General features: G+C 45.2%; 1 protein-coding gene across 1 annotated transcript; it reads left to right on the top strand.

Annotated features, from left to right (window-relative positions):
* Positions 1–21,524: 21,524 nt before the first annotated feature.
* Positions 21,525–24,887, top strand: LOC146207701 (uncharacterized). The gene is made up of 3 exons (XM_084577279.1): positions 21,525–21,530; positions 22,905–23,003; positions 24,279–24,887. Exons 1-3 carry the CDS (start codon positions 21,525–21,527, stop codon positions 24,885–24,887), a joined length of 714 nt encoding a protein of 237 aa, XP_084433405.1.
* The last annotated feature ends 2,099 nt before the right edge of the window (positions 24,888–26,986 follow it).

Raw genomic sequence — 26,986 nt, 5'->3', positions numbered from 1 at the left:
GTTTCATCCATTAAAACCAGTTGTTAGTTCGCGCTCCGTGGTGTTTGTCTTTTCTGTCGTTCAATGTGTTAGCGCGGTGAAACCAATATGAGTTCCGCTATACAGCGTTAGCAATGACTATAAGTATCCGCCTTACCGCCTGGAGTGCTATAGTTCTGAACGATGTCGCTGAGCGGTTAATAACTGCACATGACCTCTCCCTTCAAAATGTCCTCGACGCCTTCGTGTCGTCTAGATCCGACTGTGGCGTCCTTGAGGTTCGCAGACATCCAAGAAGGAGTCATACTCTTTCACTTTGTATACTTAGGTTTAGGCGTGTTCAACATTTCCTCAGTTTTTGTTTCTGCATTCACTCATATGCTTTTTTCTGCTAGTCGTCATAGAAGTTTTCTAAGTTTTTCGTAGCGCTGCTTGTATTTGTCGCCTGCGATAACAACGGTATCCAAGTAACAGACCGTAACTGGCACGTTATGGAGTATATGACCCGTGACGGCTTGGAACATTGTCGGCGCACAAGCTATACCAACAGCAAACAAAATACCTAAAAAAGGCCCGAGTGAGGTTTCATAGTAAGCAGCTCTTGAGCTTGGTTTTCTAGCTCAAGTTGTAAGTACACGACTTAGAGAAGTCAAGAACAGAAACAAACACAGTTACACCTTGCAAGGTTGCAAAATTATCCTCACGCAGCGAGCAGGGATAATGGTCGGCCTCAGTAACTGGGTTTATGGTGACCCAATAATCGCCGCATAGGAAATGCTATCTGTTCTGCTTGTGTTCTGCGATCGGGCGTTTCCCAGGTACTGTGCCTGACCTAGCGCACGACACCGGCGTCCTCTAGGTTTGCCAATTTTTGCTCAACTTTCTCATGCTAAGAGTGTGGAACTGGCCTTTCTTTGTTAAATATCGGGCGTGCATTTTAAGACAATATACTAGTTTTGAACCCAAAACCAGAGTCACACACATGCCAATATTTTTCTGCGAGGAGCTTGCCTTTTTACACGGTCTGTACAAACGCGATTTCGTACCAATTGATCTTAAGTTTTGAAGCTACGCTCTGCCACTCATTCAATTTGGGCCAACACAATACTACCCGGCGGCATTCCACCTATAAATCTCCCCACTCCGTCCTCTTGAAAACATGACTTGGTCAGCACGGAGCCGACCAACCAGCACCGACTGATCGAGCGGGCTGAAAAAATAGCGGTGGCGAGTGGACTCTGGACTGAAAATCCTTATACTGTATGTTTTCCTGAGAAGCTCTTACCAGCACCAACCCACAAACCCAGCGACAGTTGCTCTGGCGGGCCTGCAGGATAGGGGTGGCACATGGAGCCCTCTACTTAGGTCTCCACTCAGGAATAAAGGGCTAAGCCCCATAAAAGTTTTTCCTCATCTGACACTCGGCTTTGGCATTCCAACCCCTTCCATTTTTTTTCTAGTAGCAACTACAGGCAGCTCAAACCTATGATCACGATACTGCACTTATACTTCCAAGACTCCAGAAATAGACAGCACTGAGTCATTGTATGCTAACAATTTCATACTGACTTGTCTAAAGCAAAGCATTCGGAATGTGTTTCATCCATTCGACTTCAAACAAAGTTATTACGTCTTCACCTGTACCCATTTCTATGGGAAGCATTCTCCATTTATCGTACCTAAGCTGACAATAGCAGGTGTACCAGCCTTTTCATTTCTGTAACACATTCTCAAAAGTTCCTTAATCCTATAATCTGGCTCTATACAGTGCGTTACTTTAGTTCTGCACCTTTTTGCAACCTGGCCATTCTTTATGCACTTTTATCAGAGAATGTTCGCAAAAGCGCATTCACAGGCGGGTGCTGTCCTCCCCATAGATGACACCGCGAAACTTTCGTCCCTTGTGATATCTTCTAAATAGGCCAATTCTTGCTCGTCGCTTGAGAGGAGTTGCCCTGGTATGAGCTTTGCAGGGGGCGGCAGAAAGTTAGGTGGGCGGATGAGATTAAGAAGTTCGCAGGGGTCAAGTGGATGCAGCTAGCACAGAACCGGGTTAAGTGGAGAAATATGGGAGAGGCCTTCGCCCTGCAGTGGGTATAGTCAGGCTGATGATGATGATGCTGATGCTGATGCGGCCATTCCCCTTTCTATCGGGGGATCACAAAGTTCTGGATCAGGCCAGGAGAGAAATTTAACAGTCTCTGCTGCTGCTGCTGCTGCTGCTGCTGCTGCTGCTGCTGCTGCTGCTGCTGCTGCTGCTGCTGCTGCTGCTGCTGCTGCTGCTGCTGCTGCTGCTGCTGCTGCTGCTGCTGCTGCTGCTGCTGCTGCTGCTGCTGCTGCTGCTGCTGCTGCTGCTGCTGCTGCTGCTGCTGCTGCTGCTGCTGCTGCTGCTGCTGCTGCTGCTGCTGCTGCTGCTGCTGCTGCTGCTGCTGCTGCTGCTGCTGCTGCTGCTGCTGCTGCTGCTGCTGCTGCTGCTGCTGCTGCTGCTGCTGCTGCTGCTGCTGCTGCTGCTGCTGCTGCTGCTGCTGCTGCTGCTGCTGCTGCTGCTGCTGCTGCTGCTGCTGCTGCTGCTGCTGCTGCTGCTGCTGCTGCTGCTGCTGCTGCTGCTGCTGCTGCTGCTGCTGCTGCTGCTGCTGCTGCTGCTGCTGCTGCTGCTGCTGCTGCTGCTGCTGCTGCTGCTGCTGCTGCTGCTGCTGCTGCTGCTGCTGCTGCTGCTGCTGCTGCTGCTGCTGCTGCTGCTGCTGCTGCTGCTGCTGCTGCTGCTGCTGCTGCTGCTGCTGCTGCTGCTGCTGCTGCTGCTGCTGCTGCTGCTGCTGCTGCTGCTGCTGCTGCTGCTGCTGCTGCTGCTGCTGCTGCTGCTGCTGCTGCTGCTGCTGCTGCTGCTGCTGCTGCTGCTGCTGCTGCTGCTGCTGCTGCTGCTGCTGCTGCTGCTGCTGCTGCTGCTGCTGCTGCTGCTGCTGCTGCTGCTGCTGCTGCTGCTGCTGCTGCTGCTGCTGCTGCTGCTGCTGCTGCTGCTGCTGCTGCTGCTGCTGCTGCTGCTGCTGCTGCTGCTGCTGCTGCTGCTGCTGCTGCTGCTGCTGCTGCTGCTGCTGCTGCTGCTGCTGCTGCTGCTGCTGCTGCTGCTGCTGCTGCTGCTGCTGCTGCTGCTGCTGCTGCTGCTGCTGCTGCTGCTGCTGCTGCTGCTGCTGCTGCTGCTGCTGCTGCTGCTGCTGCTGCTGCTGCTGCTGCTGCTGCTGCTGCTGCTGCTGCTGCTGCTGCTGCTGCTGCTGCTGCTGCTGCTGCTGCTGCTGCTGCTGCTGCTGCTGCTGCTGCTGCTGCTGCTGCTGCTGCTGCTGCTGCTGCTGCTGCTGCTGCTGCTGCTGCTGCTGCTGCTGCTGCTGCTGCTGCTGCTGCTGCTGCTGCTGCTGCTGCTGCTGCTGCTGCTGCTGCTGCTGCTGCTGCTGCTGCTGCTGCTGCTGCTGCTGCTGCTGCTGCTGCTGCTGCTGCTGCTGCTGCTGCTGCTGCTGCTGCTGCTGCTGCTGCTGCTGCTGCTGATGATGATGATGATGATGATGATGATGATGATGATGATGATGATGATGATGATGATGATGATGACTTTTGCACAGTTTTGTGGCCTCCCAAATCCAGTAGACGTCGGTGTCATCCGAAGATGCTGTTTGTCGCTGTGTGATTGCAGCACGTCCTTGGAGCCTAGGACCGTAGCTTCCATGGCTAAGGCCTCACTGCACGCAGGTTCTCCTGCAATTCTTAGACGAGCAGGTCCCACAGCGTTTCATTGAGAAAAACGACGGCTAATTAACAGGCTGACGCTTCTGCGAGCATTCTGAGCAACCTTTTGGAAGCTTAGTGCTATTTCAGCTTAGTTTAAACTTCAATGAATAAAGTGTTGTCAGGTGAAGTTGGCAGCAGCAAGCTTTCGCGCCTCAAGCAGTCCTTAAGAAAACTTGGAGCTTCTTGTAATCATTCGTGCATTTGGGTGCAGCGAATAATACGGAGTGTTCCAGGTGCACCGCGAAGTCGCTGCTGTTAGGTTGGAACTCCGGTAGTTTCCCGAAGGCTGCAGAAATCCTAGTCACCCTAGCAGTCCAGCGCGCATCCGATATTCGTCGCCAATTGTATCCAGACGCCGGAACTTGCGAACAGAAGGCGTTATAACGAGGTGTACTCTGGCAGTCTCGACCAAGCAACTCCCGTGCATGACATTTAGATAAGGCCAAACACATTTGTGAACTGATCTGCGTGTGCAGCCAAGTATGGTTACACGAAAAGACACGAGTAGACATCACGGTAACCTTTACTGCGACACAAGATGGCGATATAACACGAATTAACTTAAATAATTTTTATCGAACTGGTCATTTGTAAACTCATGGAATTTTTTTTCTTCAGGAGTTCATTATGAGTTTGCAGCTATCTCATTTTAAGGTCGATGCTCCTGTATCGGTGCCGTTTAAACACCACACTCAGTCCGCAATTTGCCGCGGCCAGACTATTTTAACGCACGTTCATGCATTTTGTTTATTTTCTCCTTACCAATTCGATATAAATGATAGCCTCAGCATAAGAAAAATCATCTATGAGTTGAATTTATGGAGTTTCGTTTCAGTTTACCACAATTGTACTTACATATGGCAACATTTTTATCGCAGAACAACCCGCTTTTGTGCCGAAAGCAGAATGCGGCGAGACGCAGCATTGAGACGGCAAAAAAAAAAAAAAAAAAAAATCGTACACCAAGGAACAAAATTCACGGTAAGAAGAGTTGTGCAAAAGAAAAAAGTATCTGTAAGAAAATTTTAGTGAAACGTTCTGCCACATCGTGTCCTTATGAATATTACCTTATCATTTCAAGTAGCAAAATGGTGCTGTGGAGTCTATTACGATGTATGAAAAAACAAAAAAAACGCGACTTTATTGGTGGTTCTGAGAAGGATAATCAAAGGGAGGATGAAGATATTGTCCCATTCTACTTTCAACGCTTCGCTGTCCCTGATAATAAGACGATTCCTTCGAATCTCGTTCGACTTTTACTTTTGTGATATAGGAAATGCTAAGAATTAACTTCCTCGTCAGTTTTTGTGACAAAAACAAGATCTATTATTGAATGCCTCGTCGAGCAGTGGACCGGTCAGCCTTTCGCTGTTTCCTTTTCCTTCTAAAGCGTGAGCGTTTGTAGCCTGTGTAGGAAGCAATTGTTGGGCGACGTCGGCGGCACAGCGGCGGCCTCAACCATTTGAAGCCTGACGGCCTCGGAAAACAAAAATGAGTAACATCGATTGACATTAATGTATCTCTCACGTCTTTTCACATAGACGATATCAAAAATTTACCACGGTGTAGAAACTTAACGCTCATTGCTATCACTGATCATCTGTTATTCATTTTATATTAAGCGGGTTGACAGTTGTTTCTTTTATTTTTTTTTTCGAATCTTTCAGCTAACTATTCGTATCTGTAACATTCCTTTTAATTACCGTGTATGAGTGTTCCCATGAAAGCCACTGTGAAAAAGGGAAGTCCTCATTGCTGCCTAATGGAGTTTCTTTAAACATTCACAATGGCGGAACTTTAAAAAATCTATCCTTGAAATGGCTATATCCTCCGAAGCCTTTGAACAAATTTCGAGGTTTTTCTAAGGCTCATATATTTCCATAAAGCTTTGTAATGCTGGCAATAAGTGTTCATATGCTCAATTGCGTGCCACCATTTTCCCGTTCAAATTTTCAGCCGTTGATTTGGCTTCTAACTTTCCCGGCATAACCCGAGTAACGTATGAACTAAACGGCTTTAAACAAGACCTCTTGAAGTGCATTTCCCAATGAGATGGCATTTGAATTAAACATGTATAAAAAACCTATTAGATCATAAACACCACTCACATCTAGGCGAGATACCGTGTCCTTACTTACAGACGCGGCCGGTCATCGTTTAGGAACCCAGGCCTCACTTCTGTAAAAGGTCTGCTTTAAGCTGGTATGCAGAGCGACACGATAATAAACGCTAACGAGGACTACATTTCTATTGCATATAGTTGTCATCCGCTGCGTTAGGCTAAGTAACCTACGATCAGTGTGTTTATCCGCGAGAAACCTTTTACGTTATCATCTGGCACGTGGCAATAGAAAGGTTTACCATTGATAGTCGCCGATCGTTCTGTTGATTGCAACACGGTAAGTGGGACAAACGCTTTGCGACGCGGGACTTGACGAGCCCCTGTAGTTATCGTCAGAAACCTTGTATTTAAGGCCGAAGTGTGTCCTAGCGGCCTCGAAAAAAAATCGGCTACAGTGCCATGACGCGAAATCTACAGATTATCGCATTCCTTTGAATCGCATGTATAGTGCATTTCTGCACATACTTGGGGGAAGAAAATACGTTCTGCAGCTCACCGTTGGGCGTAAGCAAAAAATTAGAGGGTCTCTCAGATGTCTCTTAAGAGGAGAAGGACGAAAGTATACCCTTTCTCTCCTATCATTTGCCTCTCATTGTTTGCCTTTTGTCGGCGTTCGTTGCAGTGCTACATATAGTTATAATTGGTTTACAGGAAAGGAAAGGCGCAATATCTGTCACATTTTCTCCAAGTGAGCGTTTGGACGGTACATCATCGCTCCTGTCGCGTGGCGTTCCTTGGCGCGCGTTTAAGTGTGGGATTTCAGATTGCAGGAACGCTAGATAGGATGAGACTTTTGGTTGGTCGCTTCGGATTTGGAGGCTGGTGAGGTCACTTCTCTGTCGACCAATCAGGTGCGCCGCTCGCGCGGACAGCTTTTGTCGAGGACAGTATGAGCCATTAAAGGCTTTCGTCTTAAACATTAAGCACGGTTAGTTTGCCTAGCGGCTGGACATGAAAATGCTTACTAACACTGCTTTACGAAATCATAGCGTCGACGTTGGCAGCACTGGGTCGGTGTAGTACTACGTGTTTTGGTCTCATGCTCATAATCCTCGTTCCCGGAACAAATTGAGGCAGTTTTCAACATTACACCCGTAGGCACTCTCACTTGCTTGCAAAAGCAATTACCGCGAAAAGGCCCTCAGATAGCCATCACTGCCTGGTATTTACCGAAAATGATCCAGCATAACGTTAAGCCATCCGTTAAACGTTTCTTTTTGTATTTAGTCATGGCTGCTTTCTCACATTTGCATTTTTTTTTCATGGAAAATTGTACCCATATATGACTCCGTTGAGCACTCACTTAATCACGAGTAAAAGTTTAAGATAAGAGTAGGGATGATGATGACAGGAGGTTAGTCAGAATAAAAACGGACTCCACAGCTTCCATCAGCACGCGGCTCTTTCTGACTGCATTTTTCCATCCTGTATACAATTACACGCGCATCTGAGCACTAATAAAACAAACAAGTGTCCAGAGTCCATATATATCGGAGCTTGACTGAATAGAAAAGGAGAACAGCTGCACGGACACGGTCACTGTTTCTCTTCCGGCGATGTCCTTACAAAGCCGGGCGGTGCCCTCGATCTCACGCCAAGTGCCATTAGGTTTCAGGGCGGTGGCGCCCGTTGCTTCGGGCCCCACCATACTTTTACTCTCCCCGTTTCCTTCCCCTTCACGTTCTTACGCAGCGCCTCCAGTGAATGTAGCCATTACGGAATGGTCTGATTCCTGGCTTGAGAGCGAGAAACTCGGCTCTTTCTTTGCGCCGCTCTCTCTTTCGCCTTGATGACTGGCAACCGGAAACCATACCGGACAGTGTCGTCGCACTGGCGCCTGTGTTGGGGGCGGCCATTTCAGTCTGGGCTCCTTGTTGTGTTCGCATATCTGTATCTCAGCATAACGCGAACACCGGCAGAAGAACGGAAGCGTTGCACAGTTACTAACTATCCTCGAGTCTTCCTCCTTATCTTGATGGAATGTCGAAAGGGTAGCCCGTGACATCACTGTCGTCCCTCAGTAGGCGAGGCAGCTGTTACAACTGGAAAGTGGAAACGGCGACCGGACTGCACTGGGAGAAATCGGCCTGACCGCAAGGTGGAACATGAAGGTGAGGAAGTGGCAGTGTCCGTGAAGCTTTTTGGCAAACTGCCTACGTTTTGGCTTTTGTAGACGAGAAATTCGGGCAACTTGAGCACTTTGAGCGCTAGAGTGCAATGAATTATTGGCTTGCAACCAGGAAGTGAAGCCTGTCAAGAGGTTAATGTGGACGTATAACTGTGTTCTTATATAATGAAAGGTAGCGACAGGCGAAAGTTGTTTTCGCATACTTTGACCTGTTTGTGCGTTATGCCAGGTGGCATGGTTGTTTCATTTACAATTCGCTTTGATGCTTCACTATACTCTTATTAAAATGTAAAGTTGTCGCTACAGTCAAACTGTTTCTATTTACAGTTCTGTTAAGAAACGTATTTAAAACAAAAGTATTTTTTGCTGTACAGAACGAGAAAGATTAATGTATACAGGACAACTCTAACTCAATAATTAAGGCTGCGTTTGATAAAAAAAAAACACAAAAGGAGTCCATGTACTGCGCAATGTCAGTTTACGTTAAAGATCATCGCGTGGTCGAAACTAAACTGGAGGCTTACGCTGCGGCGTCCCTCATGACCTGAGTGGCTCCGAGACGTTAAACTTCACATAACGTAACGTGTACTATAACCTAAAAATTAACCACATCGTAGTTCCAAGCACGCAGGTTTTGAAGCTGGCATGAATTAACGCTGACATATTTTGATCATCATGGCCGAATGACTGCATGTTACCCGGGAAACGTAGGACATAGCTTATGCCCTTCCGTTAATATGACGCAGTTTTATTCACTTCACATGGAACCGCAGCAGAAAAAGATTAAAATTTGTAGGATCTGTGATGAATATCGCAAATTTAATAGTTGTGTGCCTGCAACGTTTCGAGTTCCGGCTTAGGTTTTATGACTACCGAAACTACAGCAAACCAACGCCTATCCTTGCGTTCAGGTCTAGAACCCTTTGGAAAACTATGTCGAGCTATTGATAGAGAATTCGTTGTTTTAGGAAAACTTGAAAAATATTTTTTAAATTTGGGGCGACTCAAGCTCCACCTATAATGGTACGACGACGCAGCGTTAGTGGGCTCCGTCTGTGGCTTTTCTTACGATTCCTCGTTGGTGTATGCAGTCTGGAGGAATTTGAAGGTTATCACATTCGTTTCCGGCGGCACAGGCCAAGAAATTTTTCCTGGCTGACGGTCGCTTAGCCTGCAACAAACATGACGGGGTAAGACAGAGGAATCTTTCTGCTAGCTAATCCAATGCATTCGTTGTTGGATACTTGCGAAACGTAGCATGGTTTAGCAGTTTAATCTTAGTATGTTAGCCCTGAAGTCATTGCTTTCAAATTGTGTGGCGCTGTAGATTAAGTTTTCTCCTCGCGTTGTCTTTATCTCTTGATTTGCATCTCCCTTAACTCGCACGTACTCGTTCGCCTGCTGTCGTAAGGAACGGTGCTATGTGAAATGCCCCCCCCCCCCCCCCCCCCCCGTAAAAAAGCACCGCTTTAATCAAACCACACACGAAGGCGAATGTGTCCTAAGGAGTGGCGTCTAGCTCTGACTCAGGATCGAAAGGTCGCGGGTTCTATCCTCAAAACTCAAGGAGTTGCAATTCTAACATGTCATCTGGTCTATGACGTCAGGACTCTCGGCGACCAATCAGTGGCAGGATATATCGCCTACCAGCTTTTAGACCAGAAATAGAGAAATGACCATAATTTTTGGCTCAAAACGTGAACGCTGAAAAAGCCTCCAAAGGCAACGCCGGTGTTCTTGTGAAACAGGCCTTTTAAGATTGCCGTGTTTTCAAAAGACAATGCTTTCTAGGTCAATAGCACTACTGCTGAAACTAAAACGGATATAAATTAACATGTGCGAGGGCGGACAGATGTATTTATGCGATATTATAAAGGTCTCATCGCTGCGACAACGCGGCATGCGGAGGTGTCACACACTTTCTACCTACCATCTGGCAGAGAGCAAGAGCCGCCTGCTGCTGTCGGCAGGTGGGAAGGCGAGTCTATTTAATCTCCCTTTCCTCTTTTAGAGGAGAGAAGGCAGGGACCGAGATGTGACCAACATGAGAAGACAAAAAATTTTAATCGATTTAAAATATGCTTGGGGTGATGCATTGTTATATGTTCGCTCATGGTTTCTGTGTGGCATAATGCATGAAATGCGTGGTATGTATACGGTATTTGTGGTCGCCCAAAATAGCTCACCACAAGGTTCTTATGCTATATCGCACTGTCATAGCTATTGATAATCAGGTGTCAATCACGTTCTCGGGTACGGGTTAGCATAGGAGTTGAGGATGGAAGTGGGGATAGCAGGTTATTTTATAACTGTTTCTATTTGAGCGATATCGTTTTCGGGCTCCCTCAAAGGTCGTGCACTCGCTTATATTCACTCGCACCTTCCCGCTTTCATTATCCTATTTTCTTTGTGAGATTTAGCGTTACGTATGCAACGTTATAAGCAATGCAAAACCTAGAAAGTTTTTATTTTGTATTTATATACATAACGATGGAACAACATATATTTAAGAAACAATAAGGGTGATACCGCGGAAATCTGCGACGAAAGGTTGCAGAGACATAATGCTTCGCACTAAACCATGAGTACCCACCTGATTAAACAATACACTTGTTGAGCGTAGAAAGACATAAAGCGACTAGAGCTTACAGTGCATTAGAATTTCATTTTTTACTGATATCTGTGCTTACTGTTTTCTGCTGTTAACTTCCCCCAGGAGCTCGTCGTGCTGGCCCTGGTTGCTTCGGCTCGTGCTGGTGTCTTTCTGCAGTCTGTTCCTGAAGCCGGCGCCTCCACCCAGCGTCATGAACAGGACGTAAATATCAAACCCTCATCCATCTCACATTCGTAACATTTGTTACAAATAGGAAGGCCTACATATATGTAGTCCTAGCATCCAAGCGAGAGCTCCATGCTCGCGCACGCCATTCTTAACTGTAGGTACAGCCCAAATAAGTATGCAACGAAGCACGCTTGATGCAAAAGGAGGCTGTAGGCAGTTAAAGTTTCCAATAATCATATCTCTGTTATATCGAAGCTATATAGAGGAGAGTTCAATACCTTGCTAATAAATAGCAATGTCAGAGACAAGAAAAATTACAACATTGCACTTGGCTTCGCTTAAGATCTTTATGGCCAAGAGCCTTTCCCTCTTCTTCACTTTTCCCCTTTTGTCTACATCTTCTCTTCTACCTCTATCTTGTGTGTTTCCCTACTTGTTATAATTTCATTTCTTTCTTTTCCTTGGCTTTATCGCCAACAAAATCAGTATCGAATTATCTGCTCGACATGCAAGAATAGGCCTCACTATACCCGAAAGGGGAAACTATGTCGACGTCAGAATTTATTGCAACGCCTTGGCCGGGAAAATTAATGTCGACGTCAGAACCTACTGCGACGTCTCGCGGACACATCTCGCCGAATCTCGCGAGCGCGAGATCTTCACCTTGATCATAGAAAGGCGTTCGCCTTAAATATTATTGTGCTAATCATTAAACAGAAAGTACCAACCTCAGAAAGTATACTCACTGGAGAAAGAAAATGCTTAACCAGCCGACTCTGATACTTCCATGCCACGGCTAAAACAAAACTTAAATGGAAGAACTTTGTTGACAATACAAATTAACCGCATTACTTGCCGTGAATAGGGCGGTGTGCTTGAGGACCGAGTGCTACTGGCAGAAATATAATCGTGCAGACTATATATGTTGTTACTATAGAGAAACAATAAAACTAGTATCTTTCTTTGTTGCATTTTGTTTATATTTACTGCCTTTCCATCGGATTCATGAGACCACAAAGATAACGGAGGTGAATTTTGCTTTAGGAAGAGCCCGGGCCCGTAGTAAAGAGCTTCAATAGGGTAGAAGTGAGTAGGAAGCGTTCTGAGAATTTGTGAACAACGGCGGTAGAAGAGCTGGGACGTGATTAGAAAGAAGAAAATTGGTATTTAATCCAAAGGAATTTACTGTAGTAATAGTTGTCCCCACCCTACAAAGGGTGTTACTAATTACCATTCTGTCAATAGCTCCCACAGACCAATCACAGTCTTTGTCGTGTTCCAAGGTACAGTCGTCGCATCACTAATGCTGTATTAGTTCCTTATAGTCGTAAAATATTATTAGACGGGAAAACGAGGGAATCGCTGTCACGACTCGGAACAAAGCATTTATAGCATAACATTATTTACATTTTACATTATGCGAGGTGGTCGTTTTTGATGATGGCATAAAACTTATATGATTAGCGGCTTACCAGGTTTAAAATTTGAATTGAACCACAAATTTATATATAAGTGCCTTGGAAGATTTAAGATATGTTATTTATTATTTACTGGGTGGGATGCTGATCCTAAAATTGAGCTACCTCTCTGCGAACTTTATTTTAGATTAGCTATTCTTGTTGAGCTAACTGCCACGCGGCATTGGCTTTTCTCCCTTGACCACTTCCTTAAATGACGTTGAAACTGGCCGTCTGGCAGTGATATTATCTACCAACTAGTGTCTTTACAGATCAAGCTATATAGTATGTGTCAAAGTAACTCTTAATCTGTTTCCACACAAGTTCTAGTTATAAATACATTTTTGTTTTCAAAGTTTAAATTACGCTCCATTTTTAACTGGAGATTATGTGGAACACATTTAAGAGAGATATTAGGATAGTCCAGCAGTCACAGTTGGCAGATGCCTTCAGCAATCAAAATGGTGTCATGTTTCCCCGTTTTCAGCATTTCGGCAGCTAAATGAGTTGGGCTTGGTACCTCAATCCAAACTATTGTAATGAGTGGCGCTAAACCTAATCTCATCGTACATCTACACCTAGGTTTACTACAACTTCGCCTTCAATGAGAAGCCCAGGACCAGCAATTCCTGGCGCAGGGAGTCCGGTGCAGCTGGTAACGCTGTTGTCCCGTATGGCCTTGCTGGCTCTGACGGCCGCGTCCCTATCCTCAACTACGGGGCCTCTGGCGAACCGGGTGTTGCCGCTTTTGGCCCGGCCGGCGTAGACATCAGGGCCCTTTCTGGACCCACCGGGGCTTATATCGGAGGAGGTGCCGCCGTTGCAACTGCTCCTTCACCGTTTGCTGTCCCATCTCCAGTGGCGGTTCCCCTTCAAGCACCACATTTCACTGCACCCGCGGCCAGAGTAGTTGCAGCTCCAGGCGTGGCAGGTGTTTCCGCTGTTCCACACGGGGCTGCTGCTGCTAGCTTCGGCAACACCGGTCCTGCCCCCTCCATAAACTATGCTATCCCCGCTTCTGCTTTTGCCGCTCCTACTGACGAATATGCGGCGGCCAGGCCTGCTGCTTCGCCGGCTCCTGCATACGGAGGTGCATCTCGGCCTCCAGCCCGTCCCACCATATACTCGGATGCCCCACCGGCTGCCCCTGCTGGTTCCTCTTACGGCGCTGCTCGGGCATCCCGTGCTACTGGTTTGGAAGGTGCACCCGGAGCTTCTCCAGCTGACAGTACTGCCAGTGCCACAAATGCCACGGACGACGCAACTACTGCAGCGGCGGCTCGCGCTTACGGCTTTGTTCGTCTAGCCGAGGAAGTCAAATTCAAGGATAAAGCTGCCGTTTCTCGCGTGGCTTCCATCTTTGGTGCTACTCCCGAGCAGCGTGTCTCCGATATCGCGGACTCCGCCGCTTCGGCGGCTGCGGCTCGTGCTTACGGCTTTTCTCTTGTAGTCCGTGACGCCAAATTTGCGAAAGACCCCAATACTGCTCCGGCGGCTCCCCGTTACGCCGCTTCTAGCGGAGTCTGAGCCAACAAATATTTGGCTGCTGCCGCCGACACTGATATCTGTGGACTTAATAGTGTTTATATAAATGCAGTAACAGAAGGTGCAAATAGGCGATGAGCCGAGGAAACAGGAAAAAGAATAAACTGAATACCAAAATCTTTGCACTACATTTTTGCGCACGCACGCACGCACGCACGCACGCACGCACGCACGCACGCACGCACGCACGCACGCACGCACACACACACACACACACACACACACACACACACACACACACACACACACACACACACACACACACACACACACACACACACACACACACACACACACACACACACACACACACACACACACACACACACACACACACACACACACACACACACACACACACACACACACACACACACACACACACACACACACACACACACACACACACACACACACACACACACACACACACACACACACACACACACAAACGCGCGCGCGCACGCCCGCGCATATCTACGTTGCTTTGTACATTCAAATTCTGGAATCTTGTTCGTGTTGTGCTTTGACGTCGCATGCCCAAAGCGTCATATGTGCTGCTCCATAGTGAAGTGGAATAAATGGACCTTGATGGACTTCGCCCTTTGAAGCTGTTGCTACTTGTGAAATTCCTGGCGAAGCAAGATCTTTCCATCCATACGTTCCCATGTTAGGTATCGACAAAATGATGCACAGAATGTTCCCCGGGGCGCACGTGGGCGCATTTCTTGAGCGAGCAAGAAAATTACACTTTTAACGCTTCGAGTGTATGCTATTGCTTTCAGTTCTTTGTAATAAATACGTTTTTTTTTTTTAGATCTTTTAATTTCTGATATTTGTCTTTGCACGCATTTCATGTTTTGTTGACAGTTGTGTTGGTATCCAGTAGCTCGCTAGGCGCCCGTAAATTTTTTTTACTGTGTAAACAGTACAAGAGTCATAATTCGAAAATAACAATACCTGTCTGTAATTATGCCATCCACACGCATCAGCCAACATTAAGTATCATCAAAGGTAAATCAAGATTCTATCGTAAAATCATCCCATGAAATAGTTGATTGTCTTATTATAATTTGAGTCGACAGATTTTTTAGCACTGCTTAAGGTTTTGTTTAAGGTCATTATTTCATTTAAAACAATCTAAATAAGAAAGAACATGGTCCGTGCCTCCATTCTTAAAATTTCTCGCTTTAAAGTTGCTTCTTATTTTTATGCAATTTCGCTGAAATATTATGCGTGCTATTGCATAAACGAAGCAATCGACAAAGCCACAACCATCACATTCTGATATCGGTCAAAAATTGTTTGCCAAAATACAAGTGTATACTGGGCGTGATAAAGTTCGCAAGTAAGACAACGCAAATGTTGCTTGCTGCTGGACATGCTCTGCTTACGTAGCGCTTGCCCTGTGACTGATCCCCATTTTCATGTGGATTGAATTTGAATGAAGTAAAAATTAAGTAAAAATGTAAAAAGTAAAAATGAAGTAAAATGATCAACTGATTTTATTTCGCCCGTAAAATACTGTACGCACCTAGGATGAGACGTTATTTAAGAACGTCGTGTTACGCTACTTGAAGACTCCTTGCGGTCACATTTGGAAACAGTCAGCACAACGAGGCCACATAGAAATTAGTAGCGGATACAGCAAGATGGTGAGTTGATGAATTGTGCATTAAGTTTACAATTAAGTAACAGAGTTGTACATAATTACTTATTTGTGACTAATTACATTTCCGAATAATTTTGTAATTAATTGATTACTCTTTTCAAACAGTAACCTTTTGGATAATTCGAATATTTCTTTAATTCATCAATTACTTCTTTTAATAAAGACTACGAGGGCGGAGAATTCGCAGCGATGTGATTTTATCATGCTGCTCAGGCGCACGCCGGTGCACTTGTCTGCCTGGCATGTTACGCTCTCTGCTTTCTTCGTTCTTGGTGCAGCTGGTGGTGGGGTTATGGATGCTCCTTAAAATAAGTCGAGCCTAGCTAAGTCGTTGTAATAGAAAAATATTTGCTAATTTTAAATTTTCAGCACTGGCAGATGCGTTAAAGATATACCCGAAATTACGAATATTCAAAATGTATATTTTACACGGAAATAGTAACTGCACGTGAGGACTATATATTACGCCGCACATAATAAGAGGCCTGCTTTGATCTCCTATAATTTAGCCATAATAGTTGGGTGGTTTTATGTGAGCTTGAGAACAATTCCGGGAAGTACTTTAAAATGACCGGTAATCATAGAGAAACGAGGCTCAGAGTCTCCCTGCCCAGCTGCCGAAGAATTGAACCAGCCTTCTTATAGTCCCACACCCGAAACGGCATCTGATGTTCCCAAGGAAAGTACTAGACAAAATTTTTTAGGTTTTCAGCGGCCTTACCTGCAGCGACCTTTCACAGCGCCGACAGCGAAGCGCTTTATAGAGGACTTAGAAACCGGCATGAAAGCATTCCGTAACTACAAGAGGGTGCCCAAGTTGCTCGTACGGTATAACACCGCCCTACCCTTTTGCGTTAACAAGTAGAGAGTGTTCAGTGTAGCGACCGATGCGTTCACATGGAAACGTTGCAAAGACAGCAATGTCAACTTTAAAAAATAACTCCTGTAGAATATTGATAACGCGCCAAAAAAAATTAGGCAACCCCACTTGTTTAATGCAGTTTGAGGGAGCTTATATAGTGACAATGAAGTTCAAATAAATGTAAAGCAATTGTAGTCGATTACTGTTTGTAACCGTTCAGTTACTTTTTTTGCGCTGCATTTGACCATTGCAATCAGTCAAATTTTAAATAATGTAATTATAGTTGTAAATGGTTACTTATTTCTTGTGACGGGTATGGCTGGTAAGTAAGTAAAAAGTAAGAAGTAAGCAAGCAAGAAGTAGGAGGTGAGTGAGTGAGTGAGTGAGTGGGTGAGTGAGTGAGTGAGTGAGTGAGTGAGTGAGTGAGTGAGTGAGTGAGTGAGTGAGTGAGTGAGTGAGTGAGTGAGGAAGTGAGTGAGTGAGTGAGTGAGTGAGTGAGTGAGTGAGTGAGTGAGTGAGTGAGTGAGTGAGTGAGTGAGTGAGTGAGTGAGTGAGTGAGTGAGTGAGTGAGTGAGTGAGTGAGTGAGTGAGTGAGTGAGTGAGTGAGTGAGTGAGTGAGTGAGTGAGCGAGCTTTTGTTTACCCCTTTTTAAAGCCCCAAAAGGAAAGCATGGTCTAGACGGCCACAAAAAGAAAAGAAGACGACAAAAGCGCTTTTCACAAAGAAATTATTTTATTCAGAAATACGCACTTTTATGCCATGCGTCACACATATCGCCACATTATAATAATAATAATAATATTAATAATATTAATAATAATAATAATTATTATTATTATAATGCGGCGATATGTGTGAAGCTTTTCGAGCCGCACATGCGAGTTGCTTGCTAAACATAAAGTATATATGCGATTTCACATTGTTTCTAAATGTTGTGCATGATTTCATACTGTGTGGCGGTGAGTATAAAAAAATAATATGATGTGCCCGGTCGTCGTTGAGGTACCGTACATTTGACGAAGACAGGAGCTGTATCACCTTGCTTGCCATAAAGGCCTCGCACATCCGCAACGGCGGTCACTAAAGAAAACAGCGTATACATATTCCGCCAGGTATGAACGAGGAACTCGCATGTGCGGCTCAAAAAACGTCACACATATCGCCACATTCTCATGTTCCCATCGCTGGGCTGCAGCTATAAGCCTTTTCTAAAGAAGCAGTTGGGGCTTCTGTACGGACAGCGACAGTCCTGAATGCTCCTTGCTCCTGAATGACCTTGTCTCATTATTTTTGTTAGCTGTATGCTATCGCGCACTGCGGTTACAAAAGGCCGCAGTTTCGTAACAAGGAATAATACCATCAAAGTGGATGACACATCAGTGCTAAGCTCTTGGTTCGTTCCCTTGCGGGCGTGGGTTAAACATTCAGTCCGTGAAATATGTATATGGGCATATGGGCTGCTTTGTCCCTTGGTTAGTATCGTCGGTGGTAAAACTGCGTCTTCTCGTCACTGGACCGACAAGAATAAGGGCAGGAGCCTTCTCTGGTTGCTGTATAAGAAAATTGTCTGCATGATTTCATACAAAATACCTTGTGTGCAAATTAGCGAAACAATAAGAAAGAACTCTCGTCACTGATCTCAAGAGGACTAAAAGTCACTGAGAATATACAATAAATTTCGGCTTGTCGAATGCATGTTAGGTTGCTGCACCGAACTCAAACATTGGAGAATACCATGGAAATTTTGTCAACCGTAGTCCTTTTTAATGGCATCTTTCTTCGCTTATCAAAATGGGTATCTATGTTCTGTCGAAGCTACCAGTGGCCTGCAATAGCTAACTTGGCTATGTTCCAAATCTTGACACGAACCATTATGAGCAAAATACGATCTTCTGGAACATGAGATTCAGATTACGTATTCTCAGTGTCTCAAGCGGCACCCGGCAGAAGCTTTTAGGGGTTCAGTGAACAATTTAAGCGCCACCTGGCGACCTCAGCTTTTCTATGAGAGGATGCTCGCTGATGTTACGAAAAATATAGTAGTGCCTTTAGATTGAGACGTTTACTGCAGGGCATAAATTTGCCTACATGGAGACATCTAGCGAAAATATTACTTCGGGACGCGACTGAGAATGTATCAAGATAGACACTATGCTGCCTGCGAACGAATTTAGGGTAAAAGAGTTCTTAAAGGCCTTTCTGAAATATTGACATCGATCCGAAAAATTAACCAGATGCCATGGATAGTGTTTGGGCGGAAATATATTGACACTGTGTCAAAAACTTTTAACCTGTAAATTGTTTTTTTCTCCTTCTTCACCTAAGTTTGACCTCAGGAACTTTATTTATTGTTACCCTCAGGGTAAGAACATTACAGAGGAGAGTGGGTGCAGTACAAGAATACAAAAAATGCACAACATAAAAAAGTATACAAGTAAAAAAAGATGTCAGCATAGTTAAGAATTGCGTAATATTGCACAAGTATTATTTCGGACTCAAAAAATGTATTAGAAGATATCATTAAACAATATGTAAAGAGTATTTTCGCGGAAATGTTTAAATGAACGGTACTCTGAGATGAACACAGAAAATTTAAAGCAAAAGTTATACAGTACTAACGAAAATTTGCATGGTCGACATTGCGCACGGCAGACTGGAATAATGAAAAATTAGCGATGGTTGCAGTAGGAGTGGGAAGGCGATTCCAGTCTTTCGATGTGCGGGGTATGAGTCAAGGAAACTTCTAGCATTCCATGCAGTTATGCCCACTTTGTGAATGTGGTCTATGCGAGATGATATATAAGAAGGCGGAATGAGCAGTTTATTGCGTAGGTCATTATGATAAAATATGGCATCTTATGAAAGAGGCATATGCGTGCGAGCTTTCGATGAGTTACGAGAGTTAACAGGTGGAGATTAGATTTCATCGTGGATACGCTGGCACTGCGGTGATAGTAAGAAAAGATGCGTTGTTCTGAGTCATTTCTAGCTAGTTGATAAGATCATTAGTGTACGGATCCCAAACTGACGATGTGTATTCGAGTTGCGAACGAACAATGGTTTTGTAGAAAAGAAGCTTAGTGTTAGCAGGGGCTGAGTGAAAGTTCCATTTTAAGTAGCCTAACAGGCGGTTAGCTTTGTTGACAATAAATTCGACGTGAGTTTTCCAGCTAAGGTTAGATGTGATGTGAATGTCTAGTTACTTGTATGACGTTACTGATTCGAGAGCAACGTTGTTAAGATGACATACAGGTAAGTAGCCAGCCGACCTTGACACTCGTAAAAATTTACATTTGTTAACATTTAGTGTCGTTTCCCCTGTATTGCACCAGGAAGGCACCAGGAAGGCATATGGTCGCATTGAATATAGAAAATGCATTCCACATATCGTGAGTGGTTCACGTTTTGCAGGCTTAGAGTGGACCACCGGACGATTAGTTTGGAGAAATGCTGTGTTCCAGGAAAGCCTAATCAGTTGCTTTAAATAGTTACCTTTGCGCAGCTTGAACCAAAAACATTGCTCGCTGTCATCAAATGTGCCCTGTTTGATCTTTGTCTTAAAAACAGCACTGACTGAGCTGCCTGGCACACTTGATGAGTGCGGACAAGCGTTGGCGTCAGCCGTCTTTCTTTTGAAGCAATTATCGCATCTTCTACTGTGCTGAACTAATTGCGATCAAAAGCTAGGTGTGACGGTTTCAACATTGATTACTTATGTTTATAAACAAAGTTATAATGTTTTTAGGAAACATATGTGTAGAAAGAAAAACCGTTTGCTGAATTTATTGCAACTTGAATTACAACCTATATTAAAAAGTTAAAAGTTTGAAAAAATGGCACTTCCCCGTACTGGTTCTTGAGCGAAATGAGAAGATTGAAACACTTTGCCTCTCTTTAGTATTCTTCACCGATGCTACAAGTATTTATTTTATGCAGTTTTCTTTTCAAGGTGGCCGATACGGTATAATATTTATATTATAAAAATTTGCTACTGGAGTATGCGCCTATTTGGACAGAAATGTGGCATTTGCTGTCGTCAGCCATAGACACACGTTTTAAGTGATTACAAGTAACCTCACCTGGCTGATGGCACTAAAGTTGCTCCCAAAAATATAACATTAGTCAAACTGATCGGGACGATTTCTGTTCCAGTAGAATGTCTTCATGAGTAAGCTTCTCATATAAGTGCTCACCATGAGTCCTCACTTATAGAACAAAGCAATGTATGTACGTTGAGTTAGACTGCATTACACACTCTTTTGTATCATACGTCGACACTTTGTCGAAAGGGATAGAATTAAATTTCGCAAGGCGGAAATAATCAGCAGGTGCACGTTATGCGCGTTCGTATCATCTGGGACTCCACCGGCAAGATCGCTCATGACTGGCCTAAAACCACACCGTTTTGACGGAGCGTTTAGGCCAAGCAGTGAGCTTATCTCATTACTCCTTTTTGTTTTATGTATAAATACGTGACCAGGAAGGAACTATAATCAGAATCCACACTATGCATTTGCACTTGACCAAGCCAAACTGGGGAGGCCTGGCCTCACCAGGGCTCTGCCACGGTCACAGCGATGTCCTTAATAAGCAAGTCCTCGACCTCGATCTTTGCTTCCGGTGCCACTAAGTTTCGGTGAGCAGACGGCGGTTGCGTAAGTCCCCATCGCTTTGTGTGATCCTCCTCGTGTCCTCCCCCTTCACGCTAGTATAAGGCAGCGCTGCGCTCGTGGTGATTGCTGTGTTTATAGTTTGTAGCGATGCACGGCCTGCCTCTCCGGTACACGGCTCCTTTCCGGCTTCACCTCTTTCCCCCGATGACCGGCACGGAACAGACTGCTTGGGGCCGCGGCGTAGCATTATGTGTGTGGTGGTCGCGAATGCAGTTTGAACGGGCCACAGTGTTTAGAGAAACTCAAAATGGCATGACTTTAGCAAAGACAGCAGAACAGAAACAGTGAAACGCGTCGGCCTCTGGCCTCTTCCTTCGACACCCCCATCCCGGTCCCCCCCGCGTCCCCCCAGCACCCGTTTTCGCCCTCATCAACCTTGGTCTTCTTTCCTACCTTGACCAAGGTACTGAAAGAGTATATTGTGACGTCACTGTGATTCTGCACTATAAGAAGGGACAGTGGTCACCGCCGCACACTGGAAACCGTGACGGCGCTGCAATTGGATAAACGGCCACGTTGAGAGGAGCAACATGAAGGTGAGAAAAAGCTCAAAGTATCTATGCCTGCTTAAAGGCACCTTTATTTGATGATCTTGGAGGAAACCTGCGGGCCACTGGATTATATTGTGAAATACCTGCGCAGAAGAGCGTCGCGAAGAAAATGACTTCGTCTTCTAGTATCCACTGGAAATTTTATTTGTACTGGTGCAGGAAATCAAATGCTCTATTTTATTTTGGCTGCTATGGTAAGGGGGGGGGGGGGGGGGCTCATAAAGGAAATAGATAATAGAGGCAACTTTTATCAACTTAGCAAATATTTTAGAAAGTATGTCTTTCTTTTTTTTAATTCAGAGATACCAACAGTTGCCACTCAGCGATCTGGAGGCTTAGGTCTAATGTTCGAGATTTGAGCACAGCTCAGTACTTGATCGCTGCTTTATAATTTAGGCCTTATGCTCTTGTTTTAGGTTAGAATGCTCCCGATAACCATTTTTATTCCCAAGGAATGCATGAAGGGTTGTATCTCTTTTGTTGGCAAACTAAGTTCCTTACTCCGTTAGCGACAGGAAGCAGCAATGCTTTATCTCATAGAGAACTGCCTTATATATCATAAAGCTGAATAGATTTCGGAGATATTCGCGAGACTCCATCGAAAGTGAGTTGTGGTTTTGTGACAAGAAAATGATACGGTTCAATATTTTATTTCCTTAGAAGTAAATTATCTCACTAGACACGAGAGCCGTTGCGTGTTTTCCTATTGCAGTTCAGTTTATACTAGCTTCTCCTGCAGCAGTGTCTTCATTGAATTTGAACTGCGAGTTTTGAATCACTCCCTCTGGCCATATTTTGTAATTATTGTATCGATCCATTTCTGGCTGTGTAAGAAATATTTATTCATAGGAAACCCACAGAAATGATCTCAGCTTGAAAATTTTCTAGATATTTTTAAAGTTTATGGATTTTGCTGTTTATATTTTCAAGCATTGTGACGCCTTAGCTTTGGATATACTATGCAGCATACGGTGCGGAGAGCTGTTCAAACTGCTCCTAAAGCTCAGATTCTTTCCTTGGCCATGTCTTTGTGTCAAGTGCAGAGAAAGCTGATTCTGAAAACGCGGCAATTAAACGAAGCTCAAAACGCCGCACGAATACTTTAAAAACCGAAAAAAGATTTGGTACAGAAAATAAATTTTGCCACATGGCAAAGAAAGCAGGACCGGGACAAAAGAAATCGAAAATTGTCGTGGACGTCTACTAAAAGTCGCACAAATGAACTTTAGAAAAAGCAATCCCCTTTGATATGCACTCGTATTCAGGATAAATTTCTTTAAAAAGTCAGACTTCAGACACCCTGGATGCCTCTTCTGTAGCACTCTGTGCTAATTGTTTTCTTCTGCCGACTTCCTTCAGGCCCTCATTGTGCTGGCCCTGGCGACTGCGGCTCGGGCTGGCATAGCAGGGCAGTCTGTTCTTGAATCTGGCGTCTCCACCATGCATCGTATGCAAGATGTAAGCATCACAACCTTCGCGGCCCCTAGTTTAGAACACACTGAACTTCCGAATTAGCACCAATTATCTGCGCTGAGGCCAATAGAACATGCTGTTGTGCAGTGTTCAGCGCATTCAGCGCATCATATATTTATTTATAACAAACTCAGCAAGAGCAACAAATGTACATTGCATAGTACCTTCATCGGCGGCCTTACACTTTCTAAAGATCTTTCTTATGCTAAAAGCATGCCCATCCAGCCGCCTCAGGTTGTAAAATAAGCAAGAATACCACATGTATTGGTATTTGTACTGGATTGGGTAGCAACCGTTCCATAAAGTTCCATACCGTTTCATACCGTTCAATACCGTTCCACCAGTACCGTTCCACCTTAATTAAGGGCTCCAATCATACTGTAATACGTCAATCTAGATCTAGACACTTTGGTGTTTTTCCACCAGGAATTTAATTTAACCAGCAAACCCACCTAAACCCCGCTTGTGTCGTCTTCTAATCTTGTGCTCCCGTCTACGTTCCACGCTGTTACCTTAAGATGCATAACCAACATGCCCAAGCTGCTATTCTAGCCAGCTTCAAAGTTGAAAAAACTGAGCGAAATGAACAAAAAAAAAAAAAAAAGGCAATACATATGATACTTTAGTTTTGTTCACATAGAATTGTTGTAAAAACCACCGAAAGAGGTCAGCAGCATATTCGTTCAAAGTAATACTAGCCTAAAACACAAATGCATCCTCAAATAAACAAAAAATACATCTGAATTAAAAAACTAAACAAAAGACCCAAACTTTAGTTATACTTTAATAAAGGTCTTCGACAGCTTAACTCGGCACAAGTTCTTGATACCCTACTTCCAGGACTGTCTGTGCCAAAAGACCGCAGCACATGGCAGCCTATGTAACACAAAAAGAAAACCGGACAGAGGAAAATTCACTTGCAATACAAAAAAAAAATCATTTCTCAATACAGCTGTGAAGCTAAAGCATACTTGCCATAAAATGATTTGCGCCGTGTTAATTTTTCATCGGGCATCAGCGGCTTTCAAAATTGCGGTACACCGAAGAGTGTTTGAGCTTTGAAATGCACAAACATGTCTTCTATTTTTCAGTGTGTTACCTTTCAACCACTTTCTATTCCTTTTACCTCTGCCCTATGGCGACAAGCCAAAAATCTTTTATATTAACCTCAATATCTTGGGCTTTTTTTCTTCTGCCATTCTCGTCTAATATTGCAATCTGTCGTATTAAACTTCAATCGTAATGTGCTCCCACGCGCAGGTTTGGGGAAACTACCATTTCGCCTACGACGAGAAGCACACCAGCGGCGGATCCTGGCGCAAAGAATCCGGGGACGCAGCCGGTAACACCATCGGTTCATACGGCCTGACCGACGCTGATGGCCGCGTGCGCATCGTCAACTACGTGGCCGACGCACACGGTTTCCGCGCCTCGGTGGCAACCAACGAGCCGGGCACCGCCGCCTCCAGTCCAGCAGGCGTAGGCATCAATGCCCCTCCGGGACCCATAGGACCTCCTATCGGAAGAAACGATGATGGTGCAGGAGCTGGACTCGCTGCTGCTGGCACCGCACCCGTAGCTGTAGCTGCTCCGTTTCACGTAACAGCTCCTGCACCCCTTGCTGTTGCAGCCCATGGCCCCGTCGTCGCTCCTGCGTCCGTTGCCTTGGCTCCTGCTCGCATTCCCACCATTGCGGCCGCCCCCGCCGTGACGTACGGTGCTGTCGCTCCTGTCTTCCCTGCTGCTCCTGCAGTCACTGCCGCCAAGTTCCTGGCTGCCTTCCCTGCCGCTCCGGCGAGGTTCGCAGCTAATATTTATGGACGGTCTATTGGTGACATCGTAGGATACGGTTATGGCAAGCACAAGTAGGCGGCTGAAGGATGAAATGCGGGAACGTAAGCGTTCATAGCTGCACATGCTTTTTTCTGACCCTCTCTGATAACCGTAGTGAGTTCTGTTAAGTTATTTATGATCAGTATATGAGCTACGAATAAGTGATGCTATTATTTGCTGCGATACTGTTTTCGTCCCCCAACCTTTTGTCCCTTAGAACGTTGCTTGATTCAGCTTGAACTTGTATCTGTGTTCGTGTTGCCTTCACGCTCCTTGCTCCGTGGTTTCATTGTAATTTTCACCATGGAGTCGAATAAAGCCACTGTTGTTCGTTGTTGATTTTGCATGCTTTGGGTAAGGCCAGACGGCTGGAACGCACCATTTGCACGCTTCAGGAAGTGGCGCATTGCCTGAATTGGGTTTAATCTCACCGAGGTGGGCTTTACGAATACTTGACCAGCTCCTTCTATATATTTACAGGAGTGAAGGCCCTAACTTGACAAGCTCCTCCACAGAGACACAGGCCGCGCGGGGATGAGCTAAGAGTGAAATTTAATAAAAAAAACAAAAACAATAACGAGGTTTCAAGATTGCTAAACTCCGCATATTGGCTGTTGAGAAATAAAATTCAGAGCAGTGGAGGACATAGATTGGCAACTGTATAACACAGCTCGAATTAGTAATGAAATACGAGTTTAGCATAAACGTTATCAATTGCTTTTGTACATTTATGTATACGCCGGAAACTCACTTTAAGTAAGGTGGCCAAATCAAAGGATTGATCGATGTATAAATTTAGTCCGCGTCAAAATAAATGGAAAGGATTACATGGTTTCTGAAGACGTCACATTACGCGGCGTTTCAAAACCAGCATTTAAAGAGCCCTTAATGTATGAAAAGGGTTGAGTCGTATTTCGCACTTTAAAATGATGGTACTTTAGCGATTTTGGAAAATTGACAAACTGAAAATTGGGACAAAATACAGTATATTTTTAAATATAGCGGTGAATATGAAGTTCGTCATGCGTACTTCAGGTTTTAGTTTACTCGGGTAGGGACACACTTTGGAGCATTGTTTCAATATTGAAAAAGCTGTAGGAATGTAGTCTTAAGATAGCAACTCTTTTATTTTCGCGACACGCCCAAAATGCTATGCCCTACAAGTGCAGGTCGCCTCATGGGCGGGACTGAAGGTTTTCGAGTTTAATATCTGAAACACTAAAGAATTTCACTTTCCGACGCCCCGCCTATCCAATAAAGCTTCAAAAGCTAGTGTTTCGCCAGCTTTTGCGCACGTACAAGCCTTCAGAGGAGGGGGGGCTGCTGTGAATACAAAGTGACGGCCTCGTTAAATCATTCTCGTTTGAAACTGCAGCCGCAGTAGTACTGTAGGCCATGAGTGAAGATTGCTGGCTATCGGATCCACTTTACAACCAGTCAGTGCGGAGCTTGCAAAACACAGTCCGACGGAAAAGAAAAACAATGGGAACGCAAAACAAACAGTCCTCTGCCCCTCTAAAGAGCGTTAACATTCGGCGTGTTTTATACGGCTTTGACCCGACGAGTACCCGTCAAACCACACGTAGGCACATTGCGCTAAGGTCGCTTCGTAGAAAAGCATTCCGCCAAGCAGGGTCAAACTGCGTAACCTATGAGCGCGCGGGCTGTGTGCACGACGTTCTCCGCGTCCTCGTAACACTAGGGGCCCACTGTGCATCCCCTTCGTATATGCATGCATCACTCCCTACATAATGCCTATGAGCGGCGATCATTAAAGAAAAGAGACTGCATCAAAACACGCCACCGTGGGTCTAACTGGTGAGGGCTCGGTGTCGAAAGGGGCACTGTAAGCGTGCGTGGCGAAACGTGGGAACCTTCCGCAGGCAGTGAAGCAGCGTGTTCCCCTTGTGGCCGCTTTACTGCGGATGCTGCATAAGGTTTGTAATCTTATTCATCAGTTCACCCTCGCCTTGCCGCGTGATCCGCTTAGGGTCCTGGTTAGCTCAGTTGGTAGAGCCACTGCCCCGAGCAGGCGGTGGTCAGTGAAACGCACACCCTAGTCGACAATTGAAAGCTTGCATGGAAGCTCTATAACTTTCCTTTGTATCGCCGCATGTCAGTATGGCAGCGCTTCG

The sequence above is a fragment of the Amblyomma maculatum genome, chromosome 1 (genome assembly GCF_055883805.1).
Source record: "Amblyomma maculatum isolate TAMU_Amacu chromosome 1, ASM5588380v1, whole genome shotgun sequence".
Classification (NCBI taxonomy): Eukaryota; Metazoa; Arthropoda; class Arachnida; order Ixodida; family Ixodidae; genus Amblyomma; species Amblyomma maculatum.
The sequence above is the reverse complement of the archived record's forward strand: the minus strand, read 5'-3'. Positions and strand labels throughout refer to the sequence as shown.